The following is a 21,691-nucleotide window of genomic DNA, read 5'->3' as shown; positions in this document are numbered from 1 at the left end:
TCAAGCCTGAAGAAGGGCGGTCATGAAGCCATAACTGATTCAAACACTGGAGAGGAGGCTGCATCAGGCAACGGAGCCCAGTTTCATCCTGGAGTACCAGCTGTCTGGCTGTGGCTGGCACCTCGGGGTCAACAGATACCAGCTCTGCTAAGTACTGGGTCTCGCGCATCCTCCTGCATTTGACAGCCTTGACCTTGAACCCACTGCCTGATCTACCCCAGGCTCTCAGTTCTCATGGCTTCTTATCCTGAGATCATCTTCCTCCAGGCCTCGTGCTCTGGCCACCTCCTTGGACTCTGTTGGGAGCCTCAGCCCTGGGGAGGGGGTCAGCGGGCAAAGGAGCTGACCTTCAAGGAAAGCCTCGCCCCTCTGGCATGGTACCCATCCTCCCTAACCACCCAAACCTTGCTAAGAAGCCCAAAGTTCATCAGTCGACATATCAAAGAACACGTGCCCATCAGTGGACATCAGCTGTGGGCTTGTGCTGTGCTGGGGCCACGGGGACAACTCAGAGAGGTCCCCACCCTTGAGACACTCACGCCTGCTGGCCAACAGGAACCAATGGTCACAACTTCATGTGCTAGGACATTAAGAAGGCTGAATAAGGGGACTGTCTGTCTAGTCCAGCAGTTGGCAAAGTTTTCCATAAAGGTCTAGATGGTAAATACGGGAGCCTTCCATGGCCACGTGGTCTCTGTCATAGCGACTCAACTGTCCTTGTAGTTGGAAAGCAGCCGCAGACAAGACGCAAACAAAAGGGGATGTTTTTAGTAGACGAAGGTGTCCAGCAGGTGCTGGGCTGGATTTTGAGTCCAGGTGATGCCGTGTTCACCTCTAGCTGGTGACTCTCTACGTGGAGGCCCCCTGACATCACTGGGGGAGTTTCAAGTTGCCTGGGGATAGCGACGTCCAGTTAGGGTTGAGATGCACTTGGGTTGGGACCAGCAGAGGCTTCTCGAAGGAAGTCATGTGAAGTCATATAACGTGCTCACCTCTCAAAGAGGGAGCTGGGATCTGCCTGCTGTGCTGTGTTGCTGTTCTCGAAAAAGCTGGTTCCTCCCACAGACGTGCCCTCTCCACCAGGTTCGCCAGTGAAAATGGTTCAGGATTCTGGCAGCCAACTGATGAGTGGCTAAGGCTCCATTATGGCAACGGCAGTGGGAGTTCCTGTCATGGCGCAGCGGAAGCGAATCTGACTAGGAACCATGAGGTTGCGGGTTCGATCCCTGGTCACGCTCAGTGGGTTAAGGATCCGGTGTTGCCGTGAGCTGTGGTGTAGGTCGAAGACGTGGCTTGGATCTCACGTTGCTGTGGCTGTGACATAGGACAGCAGCTGTAGCTCTGATTCGACCCCTGACCTAGCCTGGGAACCTCCATATACTGCAGGTGCAGGGCCCCTCCCCCCCAAAAAAAAACAGAAAAGCAACAACTGAAATGTCACTAGGCGACCATTTCCTTTCATTTGAACTGCAACTTCCTGCAGGAAATGTTACATGCTTTCTGAAGATAGTCTTATTTTTTTTTAATGATGGTGTGAGAAGTGAGCCACGAATCTAAAGAAGTGCCTTGAAGAGTTATGGGAGGGGCGGGGTGGTGGTGATGGGGGTGAGGCTGTGCTCAGAAAGGGCAGCAGGTGGGTCCCCAGAGCCTCAGGCCATCCACGCACCTGCTGTGCCACCTTCCTCTCTGCGCCTAGGTGTCTCCTCTGTGAGGGGTTGGAGTGCTGGGCGCCACTGGGCTCCACTACATACCAGCTGTCTGAGACTGGACACGTCTCTGTCATCCCCGAGCCTTGATTTCCTCATCTGATAAATGGGCACAAAAATGTACCCAGCCTTGGGGTTGCTGTAAGGAGTCACAGAATGAATACAGGTTTTGGCTCCAGCTGTTTGGTGTTCTTACAGCACTGCCTGCACTTGTTACTATCGTGATTGTCATTGTCAACTCCTCATCCCAGGGGTCTTTGGGTTGATGACTCCGTGACCCCACCTCCCAGTTCCTAGCACAGAAGGAAAGGATTTTAACGTCTCATGAATGCTCGCTCCACCCCAAGAAAACTCACAAACCCCTTCCTTTCATTGCATCATTTCCACTGGAGCCCCTTGCTGCCTCAGGAAAGGGATGTATGGCAAGAAGCAGAGAATAAGCTTCAACGTATCCACCACTTCTGGCTTCAGGGCAGAGGGAACCGCAAGGGGTCACAGTACAGCCTTCGGCCTCAGAGGAGACAGGGTCTCCCCAAACCAGGGACAAGGAGGGTCCGAGCAGAAGCTGAGTGCACTGATTTGCGGTGTCCAAAAAGGTGAATGAGCCCCAGGGAAAGGCAACAACCCCAGAGGTACCTGCTCAGATTTTCAAGGGTAAGAGAACTAAACTTGACCATGCTTTAAAGCCTCGTTATTTGGGGGTTGATGCACACCTATCTAGACCTGTATCCCAACCACAGAGTCACCACCAGCATTACCAGCATCACCACCATTCCCATTTTACAGATGTGAAAACTGAGGCCAACGTAGATTGGTAACTTGCCAGAGGTTTCGTGGTGCGCTGGTAAATAAAAAAAAACCAGCCCTCTCATCAAGAGGGTTCTGTGTTGCTGTCTGTGGGCCTCTGTGGGTGAACACCCCCAGCACAGCTGACTTGAAGCAGAGAAAAGGACCCCTGGATATCACTGAACGTGTGGCATCACTGAACCTAGAGCCAGGATGACATCTGTCCACCCGGTTCTCCTGGGCCAGCTCCACCCCGGCAGCTGGCTCGTGGCAGGGCTGGGATTTGAACTTTGGTTTATTGGTCCCTGGAGCTCAAGCAGGTTTCCACAGGGCCCTGCAGGTTCCCGGCTGGAAGGGGGTCCTCCATCAGCCCCACTCTGGGTACACTTGGGCCATGAGGTCCCAGGGGAAAGTGGGGCTGGGCACCCCCCAACCCAGACTCTCCCTGAACTGCCGGCAGGTGTGTAAATGGCGATGTGGGGGTGGGACCGCACTGTCCCACGGTCATTGTTCCAAGGACCCACAATATCAGGGCTGAGCCTGAGCATTTGCTCTTTTGGAAAGAAGAGAAGGATGCAGGAAAGTGATGGGAGCCGGGAGGTTGCAAGGATTTGATGTTTTGAACTCATGTCTTGTCTTACAGGCGGCCCTGTCCAACTAATTCCAGGACCCAATGTGGCCACAGCAACTGGGATCCACTGGATCTTAGCTCTGCTGCGATCGGGGAGGGGGCCAGACCTCCCCAGCACAGTGCTCCCAGCACGCCCTCCACCTGCCATGGCCCTCTCTGTGCCACCTTCAAAGCCCACCCTTTTCCGGCTGCCCCAGGCTGGCTTGTTTCCCAAATCTCCAGCCACTTTCTGGTATAAACTGGGAGTCTTTGGGGTGAGCTTCTCAAACTGATAAAGGATGAGGTTTTTTCAATCTACCTTGGACCAAACTTTTTAATAAAAATATAACAAAAAAGGGTTGCTAGAAAGTGAAATGGAAAAACAGCCACACACAAAAGGCAAGCTTGGGTAGACCAGTGATATCAACTCACTATGAAAGTTTCCAAACACGTGTCTCAGCTTCTCTCCTTCTGTCATCATGGATGTTAGCAAATGGGCCCTGGTCCGGGGACCAGACTTTGAGCAGCACCGGGGTGTGGAACCCTTCTTTATCCACTGGCCTCTGCTGGCCACCCACCTCCTGACTCATAACCAGGGCTGCATGCTTCCCACATGGGCTGGTGCCTGTCAATCACCCAAGGAGCTTGTTAACATGCAGATTCTGACTCCGCAGGTCTTGAGTGAAGCCTGGGAGTCTGCATTCTAACAGGTTTCCAGCTGGGGCCGATGCTGTTGGACCCCCCGAATCACATCTGAGGAACAAGGCATTGGACCTGGGCTCTGGGCGCTTGTGAAGCTAAGCATGAGCCCAGTCGGCCCCCTATATCCTGGGCTGTCATCTGGCGGGGCCATAGGACATGCAATGAGCATCGTCAAAGAGCCAGTGGGACTGTAAATTGGTATAACTACTGTGGAAAACAGTATGGAAATAAATATCTCAGAAAACTAAATATAGAACTGCCATATGACCCAGCAATCCCACTCCTGAGCATATCACCGGACAAAACTTTCATTGAAAAAGATACATGCACCCCTATGTTCACTGCAGCACTATTCACAATAGCCAAGACATGGAAACAACCTAAATGCCCATCGTCAGAGGAATGGATTAGGAATATGTGGTACAGAGATACAATGGAATACTACTCAGCCATAAAAAAGAACAAACGAATGCCATCTGCACCAACATGGATGGAACTAGAGACTCTCATACTGAGTGAAGTAAGTCAGCAAGAGAAAGACAGACAAGACAGACACCATATGCTATCACTTCTATGGGGAGTCTAAAATATGGCACAAATGATCTACCTACCAAATAGAAACGGATCACAGACATGGAGGACAGACTCGTGTTTGCTGGGGTCGGGGGGTGGGAAGGGAGGGAATGGGATGGACTGGGAGTCTGGGGTTAGCAGATGAAAACGGTTGTATTTGGAATGGATGGGCAATGGGATCCTGCTGTGCAACACAGGGAACTCTATCCAATCACTTGGGATGGTTCAGGATGGAGGGTCATGTGAGAAAAAGAATGTACACATATGTATAACTGGGTCACTCTGCTGTACAGCAGAAATGGGCAGAACATTGCAAATCAACTATAAGGAAAAATGTAAAAGAAAGAAAGAAAAAGAGCTGGTGGTAAGGACAGTGGCACGGGAGGGTGCCCCGACTCCTCCAGCCTCTCATGTCCCTCCAGCTGGCTGTTATTTGCAGAGAAGGTGGATGCTGGGCAGCAGCCCTCCTGCCAGCTCTTCCCGCCACCACGACTGTTTCCACTTCAAGGACCACTCTGTGCCTTTATCTTTCCTTTCATGCAGTGTTGGGCCTCAAGCTCATCTCGGGAGGGCCTCGAACTTTCCATGGCACCGCCTCTAATTTCTGGGCACCGTGCTCCTCTTGAGACTCAACAGCGATGTCAAAGGGTCCCCATAAAGAGCAATAAAGCGCGAGGCATCCCTGAGAAGTAATATTCAAGCAGCGAGAGTGGGAACCGCGGGTACCGGGGAGCAGGGAAAGACACGTCTCAGAGGGTCAAATGGCTAAGAAGCAGTCGCAGAGGACAAAGAACACAATGATTTTTAAATGATGCGCTGGTGATGGAACGAAGGAGGGAATTAAAAGGAAATCTGGCAAATAAATGACCACCAGGTAGGAGATTACGGTTTTATAACCTCCCCCTCAGAAATGCCATTCCAAGACAGAGGGAAATAGATGGCATTTTAAAAAAAAATTCTTTTTTTTTCTTTTCCCATTTTGTGAGCAAGATCATCATGATATGAAACATTTGGAAAATACAGGGGAGAAAAAAAGGGAAGATAAATATCCACAGTGCCAACCGCCTCCCCCGAACTTTATGTGTGGTGGATGGTTTTATCTCCCGTTTCTCTGGTATTAGGGTTTATTTTTTGCTTTTTGTTTTTTTCCATTTTTTTTTTCTTTTTAGGGTGGCACCTGGGGCACAAGGAAGTTCCCAGGCTAGGGGATGATTCAGAGCTGCAAGCCTATACCACAGCCACAGCAACGCAGGATCCAAGGCGCACCTGCGACCTACCCCACAGCTCAAGGCAACGCTGGATCCCCGCCCCAAGGAGCGAGGCCAGGGATCAAACCCACATCCTCATGGATACTAGTCAGATTTGTTTCTGCTGCACCCAAGCGGGAACTCCAAAAGACCTTTGGCTATTAGCATCCTGAGATGATTTTCAGAACTGCGTGGGCTAGAAATGAGGGTTTAGAAAAACAATCGCTAGCATCCCGTGGAGCCCCCAGCCCAACCCCCCATCCCTGCCTTCAACAGCTCCAAGGGCCCCTGACAACATGAAAAGCCGTCAATTTGGCTTTTCTCAGCCCAGCCTTGGTTGGCTACAAGGAGAGAGACCAGGTGTGCGGTCACAGAGGTGGGCACACCTGAGGACTTTTCCCGAGGGGAAAGTCCTGCCAGCAAGACCAGGGGCAGCTCCCAGAGGGCAAAGGTCACCTTGCCCCAGCAGACTGGCCAGTGACCTGCCCACAAGGCTCTAGCCTTTCTGCTGCCACCCCCGTGGTCTGGAACAAAAAACAGAGCGGGAGTTCCCGTTGTGGCGCAGCGGGTTACACACCCGACTCACATCCATGAGGACACGGGTTCGATCCCTGGCCTCGCTCAGTGAGTTAAGGATCCGGTGTTGCCATGAGCTGTGGTATAGGTCACAGGTGCAGCTCAGATCTGGCGTGGCTGTGGCCGTGGCAAAGATCAGCAGCTGTAGTTGCAATTGGACCCCTAGCCTGGGAACTTTTATATGCTACAGGTGCAGCCCTAAAAAGCAAAAAAAAAAGGGGGGGGAGGGGGCAAGGGGAACGGAGCTGCAGCCCTGCCCTGCACACGCAGCGGCAGGGTTAGCACTGTGGACAGAGGATGAGCAGCAGGCTTAGGTCCAGTTCAGAACTGATACTCGAGATAGGTTCTGCAGGCTTGGAACCGACAAGGCAAAGAAGGAGGCACACCAGGCAGCAGGGAGTCATCCTGAGGCTACATGGAGGCAGACCCCATTTGGGAAACTTCCAGATTTCGGGGGGAGGGTCTGTGCAGGGGGAGGGGCCCCGGGTCCTTGGTGAGGCTCAGAAGCAAGGAGCTTGGTCCTGGAGCCACGGGAAGTCACTGCAGCATTTTAGCAGAAAGATGAGGGTGGGCAGGTCACTGGCCAGTCTGCTAGGGCAAGGTGACCTTTGCTCCCTGGGAGCTGCCCCTGGTCTTGCTGATCCCATGAGCTTAGTGGGGAGGGGCTGCTGCTGAGGAAGGACAGAGGTGAGGGGCAAAGCCCACCCCACCTCCACAGAGGAGCTGAGAGCGACTGCTGCCTTGAATGAGAATGACGGGGGTGGAGACTGAGAAAAGTGACCCACTCGTGGGGGAAAAACACTGGCTTTGGGGAGCGCTGACATGAAGGCTAGGACAAGCAGTGTCTGCTCGCACAGGCAGGACCACCCTGGAGAAAAGTACGACTGGGTTTGGGGGAGACCATGATAAGTGGGTTCTCACCATATTGGTTTTTGATGCCTTTGAGAATCCAGAGTAAAAACACCAAGGAGACTGCTGGGTATGGGTGGAGGTCTGGAGGGGCCTGAGAATGCAGGAGTCGTGGTGAGTATGTGGTCACTGAAGCTGATGTCAAAAGGGAAGGTAGGGAGTTCCCTGGTGGCTCAGTGGGTTAAGGATCCAGCACTGTCACTGCTGTGGCTCAGGTTCCTGAACAGGTGTGGCCAAAAAAAATAGAAGGGGCTAGAGCTGACCTTGAGAGCACCACCATTTAACCAAACGGGAGTGGGGAGGGGGCAAATGGAGCCCAGAAGAGTGGCTGGTGGGAGCTTGGCGTCGGGCGGAGGGTGTATGCTCACAGTCTAGGCACCTGGGAGCTATTTCGGTGGAGTGGGGGGGGGGGCAGCTTGCAGGGGGTCCAGCCGTGAGGGGGAGGTGAGAAGGTGCAAACAAGCCCTCCCCAAAGTTTCCCTATAACAGACGGGGGAGAGCAGAACTGGTGGGGAGATGGGTCTTAGGGTCCCTTTCTGACCAGTCAAGGGGATGCATAAAGAGGGCAGAGCCCTTCACTCTATGGGACAATTTAGGTCCACGCCAATCCATCTCCCCCAGGTCAAGGTCTGGCTGCTTTGCAACCGCCCGGAGCCCCATAAGGCCCAGCACGCAGGAAGGAGGTTTGGGGAGGGTCCCCAGGTCACCTTCTCATCTCAGTAATATCCACTGGCTGCAGGGACAGCCCCCCCCCCCACCGCCCCCAAAGCTGTGAGATGATAAGAGTCACGAGAGCCAGGCCCGACTCCCACCTGAACCCTGATCTCAAATCACACTCAACTGCTTCAATTTTCAATACTCTTGTCTGTTGCCTGTCCTGGCCTCTGCTTGTACGGTCGCCTAAGCCTGGGAACACCTTCTCCTGCCCATGGCCCATCTAGTATCCATGAGGATGCGGGTTCAATCCCTGGCATTTCTCAGTGGGTTAAGAATCCAGTGTTGCCCTAAGCTGTGCTGTAGGTCACAGACACAGCTCAGATCCCGTATTGCTGTGGCTGTGGTGTAAGGCCGGCAGCTGCAGCTCTGATTCCACCCCTAGCCTGGGAACCTCCATATGCCGCCGGCTCGGCCCTAAAGAAGACAAAAAGACTAAAAATAAAAATAAATAAAAACTTGGCTTGAGGAGCTACTGCTGTGGAGCAATGGCATTGGCAGCATCTTGAGAGCTCTGGGAAGTGAATTCAAACCTCAGCCTGGCACAGCGGGTTAAGGATCCAGCCTTGCTGCAGCTTCAGCTTAGATAGAGATGGTGGCTGGGGTCTGATCCCTGGCCCTGGAGCTCCATATGCTGGGGGGCAGGGTGGCCAAAAAAGAAAAAAAAAAAAAAAACAAACTCTTGGTTTGAGGGTCTCGTCCCTGACGGCTCTTCTATCCTCTGTCTGCCCTGGGGTGGTGCTGAGTGCTCCCCCTGGAGTCACCTCCAGGAGACCCCCACCGCGGCACCCGCTGTGCACCCCATTCTACTGCACTCCCCGAACCAGAGCCAGGGGCCGGGCAGGTGATGGAAGAGGCGGCAGGGCTGGGAGGTAAAGTGATTCACGTGGGGGACTCACAGCTAAAAAAACCGCAGAGCTAATCCCAGCCCTGGTCTGTTCGCTCACATCTTCCCTCGAACAGTGCCTGCAACAGGAGGTACTGCATAACTATAATTAACAATGCAATTATCACGAGTAGTTAATAACTTGTTGAGCCCCCACGCTTCTAGGTGTCAGGGACAGAGCGGAAGCCAGGAAAGCGTGCCCCGCTGGGGCGCTGTGCGCATGCGCGGCGGGAAGGCGGCAGTGAATGGACAAGGAAGTTCAGAGACTAGGACGAGGCTGGACGGCACCGGATGGGATGGGACGGGACGGGGGCGGGGCGGCTCGGAACTAGGGAATGTCGTGGGGTGGTGTGATCCTGGAGGAGGCGCTGCCCTCCTCCCTGAAACCCCTGGCTTCCCCGAGGGAGGCGGGGGATGTTTGCTCAGTTGGCCGAAGTCCCCCTGGAGTCCAATCCAACAGGGTCTCATTTCCTTCCCCGTGTTGTTAAACCAGACCTGAACATCAAGCATTCCAGAAAGTACCGGATGTGCAAATATTTACCTTGCACCCTGCAGCTTCCGACCCTCCCCTGGGAGGCCGGATTAAGACGCCCTCCTTGGGGGTGACAGGCAGGGTGACGCTGGGAGGGCTTAACTCCAGACGTTTCTCAGAGCTGGGACAGGCAAGGCTGCTCTCCCTCCCCCACAAGCCCCTCACAGGGGAGCAAGATGGCCCTACACAGACAGACACAGACACACACACACACACACACACATGCACACAAGCATGTGCAAAGCACACACATACATGCATATATACCCATACCTTTCTTCCACACACCCCTACATTTCAAAACCCTTGAAAACAGTTCAGAATCTACCTGCTCACTCCTCAGACCCAATTTCTACAGAGAAAAATCCAACAAGACAGAAGTGGGGTGCAGTGGGCGACAGCCTGGCCCCTCCTGCTCCATCAGCCCACATGGGGCCTTCAGCCAGGGGTGCCTCTCCCAGTGGTAGGAGTGGTGGGAGGCGTTTGGGAGACCCTGCACCCTCTCCCAGGGCACGTCTTTGCCACACCCCTCTTCTGTATTCACAGCCTGCCTTGTATCAAACCCACCCGTTTGCTATGGTTGTGAACATGATTCTTGGATCCCTACCGTCTAAAACACTCCGTCTCCATCCTAAGCTAATCGTTACCAAGCTATATGCTTGGCATCAGTAGCAGAAGGGACTGGAAGTCACACAGGAGATGCCACACAATGCGCTCACTCCATTACCTGGGTCATCAAATTTGGGCATTCCCAGGATGCCAAGCACTCTGGGTTCTCTTACCTTGAGTTAGAGGAACCCAGCCCAGAGGGGCTCAGCAACTTGCCTCACGTCACACAGCAGAGAGGCAAAAGAATTGGAAAATTCCAGTCAAGGGGCTCCTGAGCCCTGATTCTTTTCATGGCAGCCCCTGCCCACCCCCCAAGGTGGAGGAAACATTTGCAGGTAGGGTCAAGGATCCCTCTCTGTCGTGTCCCTGGCTGTGGGTTTTGGTGACTCCAGCCACCATAGTAGGTCAGCCCTGCTGCTTAGACCCCTGCAGACCAGTGCAGACATCTGTCCATGTGCTCAGAGCGCTTTGCAGGGGAGGCACCAAAAAAAAAAAAAAAAAAAAAAAAAAGGGAACAGCCCAGCTAAGCTGAAATGTTCTCCTTGGAGAGGAAGGGAAATAAAATTTGATGAACCTCTGCATAATGTTCAAGTTATGAACGTGTAAAGTGATATTCTGCACATATGCTAGGAAGCTTTTATCTTCTCCCACGTTGCTGGGGCCTGAGCTGTTAGGGAGCAGCAAATGGCAGCTTCTGGCTGATGAGGAAGCAAAAGGTCTTGTCTTCTGCCTCAGCAAAACCAGGCTGCCTGTGGATGCCCCAGGCTCTCCCACAGCTGAGGGGACAGCTGATATCGGGCTAATGAGGTGGCTTTAGGCATCGGGTGCTTACATGACTGCTATAAACATCACATGAGGAGTTCCCGTGGTGGCACAGCGAAAACGAATCCGACTAGGAACCATGAGGTTGTGGGTTTGATCCCTGGCCTCGCTCAGTGGGTTAAGGATCCAGCGTTGCTGTGAGCTGTGGTGTAGATCACAGACGTGGCTGGGATCTGGCGTGGCTGTGGCTGTGGTGTAGGCTGGCAGCTGTGGTTCCAATTGGACCCCTAGCCTGGGAACCTCCATATCCCATGAGAGCGGCCCTTAAAAGCAAAAACCAAAAACAACCACCCCCCAAAAAAACCCCACATTTTATGAGTGCCTATTATGGGTCCCGTGTCATGCCACCTATTGCCATCCTCCTAGGGGACTGTCCACAGCAGTGGGCAAGGTGGGCCTGGTGCCAGGTCAACCTGACCTCAGCTGACCCATCCAGGCCTGGACACTTGACCTGGGACGTCCGTGTAGGGGCGCTCGGATGCCGAAATGTACCCAATTGATGGTGGGGCTGCTGCTGAAAGGGCACGAAGCAGCCAGAGCTGAAGTCTCCAAGGAGAATTTAGTCTATCACATACACATGGACACGTATACACACACACACACCAAACGAACAAAAAGGTGTTAAATGAGCACCTGCTAGGTGCCTGGTACAGCCCTAGAATACAGTGGGGAAGAAGAGAACAGAGCCCCGCTGTCCCCAGAGCTCAGTCTACAAGCTAATCACACAGATAGAATGTCAGGTTGTGTAGGTGCTATGAAAAAGCAGCAAAGGGGAGTTCCCGTCGTGGCTCAGTGGTAATGAACTGGACTCATATCCATGAGGATGTGGGTTCGATCCTTGGCCCCACTCAGTGGGTTACGCATCCGGCATGGCCCTGAGCTGTGGTGTAGGTCACAGATCCAGCTTGGATCCCCCATTGCTGTGGCTGTGGTGTAGACTGGCAGCTCTATCTCCAATTGGACCCTTAGCCTGGGAACCGCTATGTGCCAAAGGTGCAGCCCTAAAAAGAAAAAAAAGGAAAAAGCATCAAAGGGATAAAGAATGACTAGGCCAGGGGGGTATGCAAATTTAGACCAAGTGATTAAGGAAGGTCCCCCCTGAGCAGGGGACGTCTGAGCCGAGATTGCCTGAGTGAGCCAGCCAGGTGAGTATTCCAGGCGGGGTACTGCAGGTGTGAGGGTTCCCAAGTGGAGATGAGCTTGCAGGGTTCAAGAGATAGAAGAGAGGCTCATGTGGCAAAAAAGGGGGGTCTGTAGCCATCAGAGAGAAGTCCCTGCATGTTCCCCATTGTCCCCCACCATGCAACTCCTTGGCTTGAAACCCTTCCATGTGCCCCAGGGAGAGTCCAACGCCTCAACGCTGCCCAGCTCCATAGCTTCCTTCCCCCTTTTTCCTCCTCAGATTCTGTCATCAGTCCTGAGAACCCTTCAGTTTCATGCTACTCCAAGGCATTATTGCATGTCCAATCAGCTCCCCCCAAAGCAGACTCTGTGATAATGACTTGGGCATGGGTAGTTTATGAGGAGATGGTCCCAGGAAATACGACAAATATGACAACCATCTGCCTGTCTTTCCATTCATCCACCTATCCATCCAGCATCCATCCATCCATCCACCCACCCAACCCTACATACATCCACCCAACTCTCCATCCATCCAGCATCCATCCAGTCACCCATCCATCCATCCATCCATCCATCCATCCATCCATCCATCCATCATTTATTTTCACCTCCTCTATTCCCAGCTGGACTCTAAGGACTGAGATGCAGTCTCTGACCTTGAGGAGACTTCCTCTTCTAGCCACCATCACTAATCCCACTGGAAGTTCTCAGGCTAGGGGTTAAATCGGAGCTGTAGCTGCCGGTCTACACCACAGCCACAGCAACGCAGGATCCAAGCCGCATCAGCAACCTACTCCACAGCTCAATGCCGGATCCTTAACCCACTGAGCGAGGCCAGGGATCGAACCTGTGTCCTCATGGACGCTAGTCAGATTCGTTTCCACTGAGCCATGATGGGAACTCCCCCCACCCTTTTTTCCCCTCAGTGCTGCAATAGAGCCCAAGAAGGAAACTTTGGTTCAGCCTCTCTGTGACATTAATCTTAGGTCTAAGAAGCATGGGGACATATGGCCAACACTCAACTTGATTTCCTTCCTGGTTTTTCAGGCTCTGACCTCATAAGCCCAAGGCAACCTCATGCCCCAGACAACATTACAATGTGCCAGAAATTGCAACATAGTGGGGTCCAAACTCTGCCTCACCCACCCTGCCCCTTCCACCCCCCAGCCCGCCAGAATACTTCCATTGGACCGTTCTAGTATTCGACTGAAGCTTTAGGGCCAGTGAGGCCAGGCCTTGGGCTTCGGATTGCCGGTGGGGGCCGGAAGTGACCCCGGGTGCACTGACCTCTCCCGGAAGTACTTGATGGCCTCAGGGTCTATGAAGGTCGGCTCCTCCCGGTAGCCCTGCTCAAAAACCTTGCGCTTGTGCCGGAACTCAACGACCGTCTTGGTGTAGGAGTTGAGCGTGGTGACAGAGGCTGCCATGCAGCAGGTAAAGGAGCCCCACGCCAGGCTGCCAAGAGACGAGGAGAGAGGTGCCACGGTGAGGGGGAGCAGGGCACAGAAAACCACACCCACCAGACTTCCAGACCTGCGCGGATGCGGCCGTAGAGAAGCGTAGGGCTTGGGCAGCCCCTCGGGGTCTGGTCTGGGAAACAGCACTGTCCATACGCTGTGATGCAGACGCAACAGAGGTCATTACTGGGAGGCAAGAAGAGAGCGAGTCATTCCATCCAGGGGTTGGCATCAGGGAAAGGTACCAGAATACGGGGATGGTTGCCCTGGGTCTTGGGGGATGATAGAGACTTTGAAAGGGGAAGGGACATTCCAGGAAGAGGGAAGAGCATGTGCAAAGGCGTGGCGACAGAAGGCGATAGGAAGCATTCCGCCGACTATAGGGAGTTTGGGGTGCTGGAGAGAGGGGGTGCGAGGAGATTAGTTGGAGCTGATGATGGAGAAGTAGATGGGGGTCAGATATCCTAGCAGCTGGTTTTCCAGGAGAGTTAAATTGCCCTTGTTCACAAGGGACCTTGGCAAAGGTACTTCACCCCTCTGCCTCCTATCACACCGTATCACAGAGCTGTTGCAAGGAGTAAAGGAGACGACGACCCATTAAAAATATCTTAGAACAATGCGTGGCACCTGGCAGGCACCCAAGAAAGGCTTGTTATTATTACTATCATCGCTATTATCAACATTCTTACTACCCACTTCTGACTTGATTTCCAAACTCTTTGTCTGTTAGATTAAGGCTCTCTGCTCACACTTCCTCCACACTTTTGGCTGTGCTCCTCTGCTGTGTATGTTGAGCCAGCCAGAGCTGGAGAATCTGTTCCACATACATCTGGAAAGAAAGGGAGGGCACGTGGAGCCAGGAGACTCATCTGGCCAGGACACTGGTCTTCTCCGACCCAGTGCCCATTCTGGAAATGGCCTCCTGCCTGATTCCTCCATTCAAGACCATGCAGTAATATCTAGAACCAGGACTGGGGTACCAGCCCCCCTCCAGTTCCCCCTAGTCTGGTTTCTCAAGTCCCTGTTCCCCAGTCTCTGCCTTGCAAACTGGTTTCCTCCCCATGAAGGGCTCAGTCTTGCTGCTGCCAACTCTGCACTGTCTCAGCGGCTCCAGCCTCCACCTTCACCAGCCAGCTTTCAGGTTTCTCAACATCAGGGCCCCTGCATGCCCCATGCAGCCCACCTCTCATGCCCACTGCTCTCTTTGTCAGCCTCAGAGAACCCAGAGGAAAAGCAAGGGGAAATCTGTGGATTCAGCCTTACTCCCAAGGATCTCCAGTCATCAAGTAGCCCTTATCACCCAAGCCATTAATAGATGCCCCCATTTTTTCGTAAGGAGCTAACTGCAATCCTCCAGAAGCACTCAGTATCTGTAATAGACAACTGTGGGTGTCAGCCTGGCCCCTCTAAGAACCTCCCTATCCATCAAAGATGGACAAACGTCTGGCCAAAGCTGGTCCAATCAGATACTCTCTTCCTCTGAGCAATGAAGCTGAAGATTCTAGCTCCATCTGGGATGTCTGAATTGGACTGATGGCAATTCAGAACTTAAGGATGGAGAATGAAGAAGTGGGCTTTTTTCTGGGATTCCAAAAGTATATGTCTGTAGTGTGGCCTGACCAGTGCCTGTTCTGTAAAGGGACCACTCCTCCCCCCGCCCTTGGGCCATGAGGTTTGTAGGGACCTGGTCTCACCCCTAACTTTCAGGAGCGTGCACATGACCTAGACGTGGCCAGTGAGAGTGTCACATCCCTCTAGCCATTGTAATTGGTTCAGGGACGGACATGAGACACCCAAATAAGGCTGCTGAGACTTAATTCTAGGCCTTTGCTGAAGCTATTCGGAAACAGGGCTCATCTTTTTTTTCTGTATTGCCAAGCTGGTAGGATTTGAGCCAGGAGCTGCTGGAACCCAATGGGCCACCCCCAAGCTTGAGAATGAAGCTGACTCATAAGAAAGGAGAGCCACAAAAAGGAGCTACACCCCTGAAGTGAAGCCATTATCCCTGGACTTTCAATTATAGGAGCCCACATTTCTTTTTTTGGATTTTTTTTTTCTTTAGGCCAGTTTGAAATGGGTTTCTGAAATTGGCAACAAAAATTCTTACACAATTACTTTCTATAAATTCCCTATTTTGCATAAGTTAGTTTTTTTTTTTTTAATCTTTTTAGGGCCGTAGCCGTGGCATATGGAGGTTCCCAGGCTAGGGGTCAAATCAGAGCTGTAGCCACTGGCCTACACCACAGCTCACAGCAATGCCAGATCCTTAACCCACTGAGCAAGGCCAGGGATTGAACCCACGTCCTCATGGATACTAGTCAGATTCATTTCTGCTGAGCTATGATGGGAACTCCCATAAGTTAGTTTTGAAGTGATTTTTCTAGTCTTTACAACCAGGGGATTTTTAACTACGACCAGCTCTAATTCCCAACTCTGATGGCCCAACCAGAAAAGGGGCATCACTCTCTCTCAGCTACTCCTGTTTAATTTCACCCCATCCTCATAACATCCTATAATTCTCTTGCATCTTTTTTATATTATTTTTTATTCTTCATTTTTAAATTAAACGTTTTGAGATCATTCTAGATTCACATGCAGTTGTAAGAAATAATTCAGAGAGATCCCATGTACTCTTTACCTAATTTTCCCCCAATGATAGCCTCCTGCAAAGAAGTACACGACCAGGATCTTGACTTTGGTACAGTCAAGACACAAGATGGTTTTTCATTCCATCACCACAATAATCTGTCTGATCCGTCCGTTGCCATTTTATAGCCACACCTATATCCCTCCCCACCCCTGGCAACCACTAATCCCTTCTTCACTCTCTCGTTTTGTCATTTCAAGCATGTTAAATAAATGGAACCACTTGGTATGTACTGCTGGGAGACCACTGGACTGCTGAACTCTGCAGAAGGCAAACTTGGTGTACGTGCAAAAGCACAACGAGCTAAGGAATATGCTGACACGGAGCTCTAAAGTGCAGGATCTCCTTCAAAGACAAGATAAGGGAGTTATGCATCAACCATGCTATTCTATGAGCAGCTGCACTATGCCCTAGAGGTATGCACCTGTAACTGGTTGCTAGTATTTTCCTTTGTTATTTACTGGGAGATAGTTTTGTCATCGCCTGTGCCTGAGAGTTTCTCCTTAACCTACATACATCACCTTCCCTGATAAAAGTCACGTGGGCGAAAGCCCTGGCACCTTTCTTCTGCAGAACAGAGTGCTTCCTGGTCCCCCACTTTCTAACTGTAAAAGAGTCTTGTGTGTTTTGTTAAACCTCGCCGTCCCTCTTTCAGGATCTCCCGCTGCCCTGCAGTCCTGGACGTGGCATCGCACATTTGGGATCATCCCCCAACCCCAGCCTAATTCTCTGGAGAGTCATCCAAGTTATGTGTATCAAGAGACGGTGCCTTTATATTCCTAAATAGGGTTCCTAGGGCAATGTATGAGTTGCTCCACATTCCCACCAGCTTTAGGTGTTGTCACTATTTATTAATTTGAGCTATTCTGATAGACATGTGGAAATACCCCATTGTGGCTTTCATTTGCATTTCCCTAATGGATAATCGTGTTGAACATCTTTTCATCTTTTCATCTGCTTAGTTGCCATCTGTGCCATCTCTTTCATAACATGTCTGTTTATGTTTTTTGCCCACTTTCTTATTGGATGATTTTGCTGTCGTTGTTGAGTTTTGAGTGTTTTTATAGCACCTAGATACTAGTCCTTTGTCAAATTCATGATTTATACTAATGTCTTCTAGTCTTTAGCTTATCTTTTCAACCTCGGGGAACAAGGTTTTTCACAGAGCAAAAGTGTGTAATTTTGACAAAATCCATTTTATCAAGGTTTCTCTTTAAGCTTTTGGTGGTTTGGATGTCAAGTCTAAGAATGCTTTGCCAGGTCTAAATCTCAAAGATTTTATCCTATTTTTTTCCTAAAAATTTTATAGTTTTTATATTTCATATCTAGGTCCATGATACATTTTGAATTAATTTTTATAGAAGGTAAGGAGTTTAGATCAAGATTTTTTTTTTTGGTCTATGAATATCAAACAACTCCAGCATAATTTGTTGAAAAAGCTACTCCACCTCCACTGAATGAATTTACACCTTTGTCAAAAATCAGTTGGGCATATCTGTAAGGGACTATTTCTGGGTTCTTTGTTCTGTTCCATTGATCTATACACCTCCCCCTCCCCCAATACTGCATGGTCTGGATTACTCTAGCTATAAAATAAGTCTTGAAACCTGGTAGACTGATTCCTCCCACTTTATTCTTCTTTCTCAAAATTATTTTAGCTATTCTAGTTCCTTCACCTTTCCTGATAAATTTTAAATAATCTTGTCTAAACCTACAAGAAATGTTGCTGAGATTCTCTCTCTCTCTCTTTTTTTGTTTCTTTTTAGGGCCACACCCTCAACATATGTAAATTCCCAGGCTAGGGGGCAAATCAGAGCTACAGCTGCTGACCTATGCCACAACCACTGCAACGTGGGACCTGAGCCACATCTGCAACCTACACCACAACTCACAGCAACTCCAGATACTTGAATCACTGAGCGAGGCCAGGGATCAAACCTGCATCCTCATGGATACCAGTCAGATTCGTTTTCACTGTGTCACAACAGGAATTCCCAAATGTTGCTGAGATTAATGCGAATTGCATTAAACCTCTATAACAACTTGAGGAGAATCCACCTCTTGGCCATGAGCATGGTATACCTCTCCACTTATTTAGGTCTTCTTTAATCTCCTTCATTGGCATTTTGTGGGTTTCAGCATGCAATCCTATAGATATTTTTGTTAGATTTATGACTATTTCCCTTTTTTGAGGGTCAATGATAATACATTTTTAGTTTTGTTGTCCGACTGTTCTTTGCTAGTTTATAGAAATATAGTTGATTTTTTTTGTATTTTTATCTTATAACTTGAGATCATATTGAACTCATTTATTAGGTCTAGGTGTTTTCGAGAGGGTAGATTTCTTTTGATTTTTCTACATAGACAATCATATCATCTGCAAATAGGTATAGTTTATTTCTTCCTTTCCAATCTCTATGCTGCTTATTTACTTTTCATGCCTTGCACTAGCAAGAACTTCCAGCACTATGTTGAGAGAGACTGGTGTTCCCAGTCCTAGGGAGAAAGCATTCAATCTTTCACCATTAGGTATAATATTAGGTGCAAGTGCTTTGTAGATGTGCTTTATTAAGTCTAGGAAGTCACCCCTCTAGTTCTCCTCTGGTTTTCTGCGAGTCTTTAAAATCATGAATGCATATTGAATTTTGCCAAATGTTTTTCTTCATTGATTGGTATGATTATGTGGTTTTCCTTTTATGGCCTTTTATCTTCTCTCATTGATAATCTATTTGTCTTAAATATAATTTAGAACCATATCAGACCATGTTATAATTTTTGCTTCAATCATCAAGCATAATTTAGTAAACTCAAGAGGAAAGGCAAAATGTTCTTTCTTCATTCTTAATGTTCCAAAATTCCTTCTTTAACTTTTTTTTTTTCTGTTTAGAGAACTTCCATTAACCATTCTATTAGGATAGATCTGCTGATAGCAGATTTTTGTAGTTTTCCTTCACCTGAGAATGCCTTGATATACCCTTCCCTTTTCTGAAGGATATTTTTACTAGAAATGGAATTCTAAATTGATGGTTCTTCTCTTTCAGCACTTGAACCATCTCATTTACTTCTAGCCCCTTGATTTCTGATGCAAAATCCACTATTTAAATTGGTTTTCTCTAAAGTTAAGATATTGTTTCTATTTTGCTGCTGTCAATACTTTTTTCTCTGACTTTCATTTTGGGGGGAGTTAAAATTTTTTTCAGGCCACACCCACACCATATGGAAGTTCACAGGCTAGGGGTTGAATCAGAGCTGCAGCTGCCAGCATACGACATAGCCACAGCAACACCAGATCTGAGCCACGTCTGCAACCTACACTGCAGTTCACAGCAATGCTGGATCCTTGATTCACTGAGCGGGGCCAAGGATCAAACCCACATCCTCACAGTTGGGTTCATTATTGCTGAGCCACAATGGGAACTCCTAGTTTGTTTGTTTGTTTTATAAAAACATAGTTTGACTATAATGTGTCATGGTATGGACGTCTTTGGGTTTATCCTGTTTGGAGATTCACTCAGTTTGACTCTGCAGGTTTATGTCTTACAAAACTGGGGAAATTTTCGGCTATTATTTCCTTGAGTACTTTTTCAGCACCCTCTCTCCCCTCCCCTTCTGGCACTTCAATGTTAGATCTTTCGTCATAGTCCCCGAGGTCACTGATGCTCTGTTCATTTAAAAAAAAAAATCTATTTTCTCTCTGCTGTTCAGATTAGGTAACTCCTATCTTCAAGTTCACTGATTCTTTCCTCTGTCCTCTCCATTCTTCTGTTGAGCCTATCCACTGAGTTTTAAATTTCAGTTCTAAAATTTCCACTTGTTTTTCTATATATTTTCCAGTTCTTTCCTGGAAGACTCTATTTTTTTCCTGAGACCAAAAGAAAAAAAAATTTCATTTGTTTCAAGGGTGTTTGTAATTGCTTGTTGAAGCATTTTAACAATGATTGCTTTAGAATCTTTATCAGATTATTCTAACATCTTTGCTATCTAAGTATTGTGATCTATTGATTCTTTCTGCTTTCAAGTTGAAATCTCCCCAGGTTTTGGTACGGTGAGTGACTTTCAGTTGCAATCTTGACATTTTGAGTATTTTTAAAAATAAGACTCTGGATCTTCTTTAAACCTTCTGCTGACAGAATTCTGACAAAGGAAGAGGGAACACGACCTTGTTATTGCCAGGTAGGAGAAGAAATCCAGGTTTCCCACTGGGCTACCACTGACATTCAAGGTGGAAAGGTTCCTGGTTACTGCTGGGCAGGGATGGGAGTTTTGACCCCCTCAGGCTTCTGCAGATACCATTCTGGGTGGAAGGGGCAGGAATGCCTCATTACTGCTCCCCAGTTTTCCTCCACTGACACCACACAGAGGAGAATGACTTCATCACCCTGGGCGCGGGTGAAAATCCTGACTCTCCACTGCTCCTCCTCTGACACCACACCATAGAGAGGGGGAAGGCACGCTGTTACTGCCCTAGTGGGGCTGGGAGCCCAGACTCCTCATGTGACCTCCACTGACACTCAGGGGTGTGTGGGGCTTGCTTATTACTGTCAAGCAGGGTGAAAATTCCAGCTACCTACTCTGGTACCAGCCCAGCAGGTTGTGGGGTATGCAGCAGTTGGGTGCCACATTTCAGCCTGGTGAGTGAAATCTAAACTTGACATGAGTGGGATGGAGACAAAGGGTGTTTGTTTCTTTTTCCTGTGATATGTGACTGGGTAGAGCAGTATTTGCTAAAAGCTTTCTGTCTTGGTAGACTGCCCCTTTCCTGGCTCTTTGGCTAGAAAAGCAGACTTTTAGTGGGGTTTTGGGGGGAGGCATGTGTGCCAGTTAGCATTTCTGAGTTGCTGACTTCTTCAGCTCCAAATCTGGGATATATGAGATGAAAAGTACCTACCAAAGTGCTATCTCTTGATCCTTAGCAAACCTATTGTCTTCCCTCCACCTTTCATTGGCTTGGTATGTTTATATGTGTAATGTCCAGGGATTTCAGTGGTACTTAGCAGGAGGATGGGGAGAGGCATGACTGCTCCATCTTCCCAGAAGTGCAAATCCTTATTTGTTTTTGGATTGTCTTCCCCCATACCAGAATGTGATCTTCATGAAAACAGGAGCTTTGTTTAGTTCACTGCTATATCTTTAGCACCTAAAACCATGCCTGACATGTAGTAAGCACCCAATAAATATTTGTAGAATGAATATAAACAGAGGTAAAACAAAAACAGATTTAAAAAAAACCCCACAGATACAAAAGCATTGTTCTGATTTAGATGTGGGTGAGGGGCTCAGGGCTGCACCTGTGAGTCTTCAGCTTCCTTGGTCCCCAAACTCCCAGGCTCCCAGGCCCCCACGCAGGGCACAGGTTGAGAACCTCAAGGCTGGAATGCCTGCTGGTGCTTGTATCTTATGCGGCTGGACTGGTGCAGTGAGGTATGTGGGTGGTTGGCCTGGTTTTGGGAGACAAGAGCAGAATGGATGCTGTGACACTGTGATGGGGGCAGGCAGTGGGGGTGGCTGTTAACTAGCTCTCTATCCTCTGGGAGCTACAGAGGTTGGGGCGGGGGTTGCTAGAGGACCAGATTCAGAGGTGCATGGATGCCACCTTGAAATCTCTTCCAGGCTTTGCTCAGTGGAAAGACTGTAGCTGGTCCTTGAGGGAGGCAGCCCTTGTCTCCCTTCGGGCCAGACAGGCACAGAGTCACTGTGTGGGGCAGGACAAGGCACAGATGCTCCATCCAGACCACCCTCAGTGTCCATGGACTGATGGGACAGGAGATGATGATGGCAGGATCTGAAGGC

At 49.6% G+C, this 21,691-nt stretch overlaps 1 protein-coding gene across 3 annotated transcripts in view; it reads right to left on the bottom strand.

Annotated features, from left to right (window-relative positions):
• The window catches only part of GSG1L (GSG1 like), a 238,316-nt gene that overhangs the window by 17,783 nt on the left and 198,842 nt on the right, over positions 1-21,691 (bottom strand). For 2 of the 3 annotated variants that reach the window (XM_021086437.1, XM_021086438.1), the window contains one exon: positions 13,085-13,252. The exons of the other annotated variant lie outside the window; for it this stretch is intronic. In XM_021086437.1, the coding sequence (XP_020942096.1) occupies positions 13,085-13,252 (168 nt within the window). The remainder of the gene's footprint in view (positions 1-13,084; positions 13,253-21,691) is intronic. 3 annotated transcript variants of the gene reach the window in all.

The sequence above is a fragment of the Sus scrofa genome, chromosome 3 (genome assembly GCF_000003025.6).
Source record: "Sus scrofa isolate TJ Tabasco breed Duroc chromosome 3, Sscrofa11.1, whole genome shotgun sequence".
NCBI classification, from domain to species: Eukaryota; Metazoa; Chordata; class Mammalia; order Artiodactyla; family Suidae; genus Sus; species Sus scrofa.
Note: the sequence above shows the minus strand (reverse complement) of the source record. Positions and strands in the feature narration are given on the sequence as shown.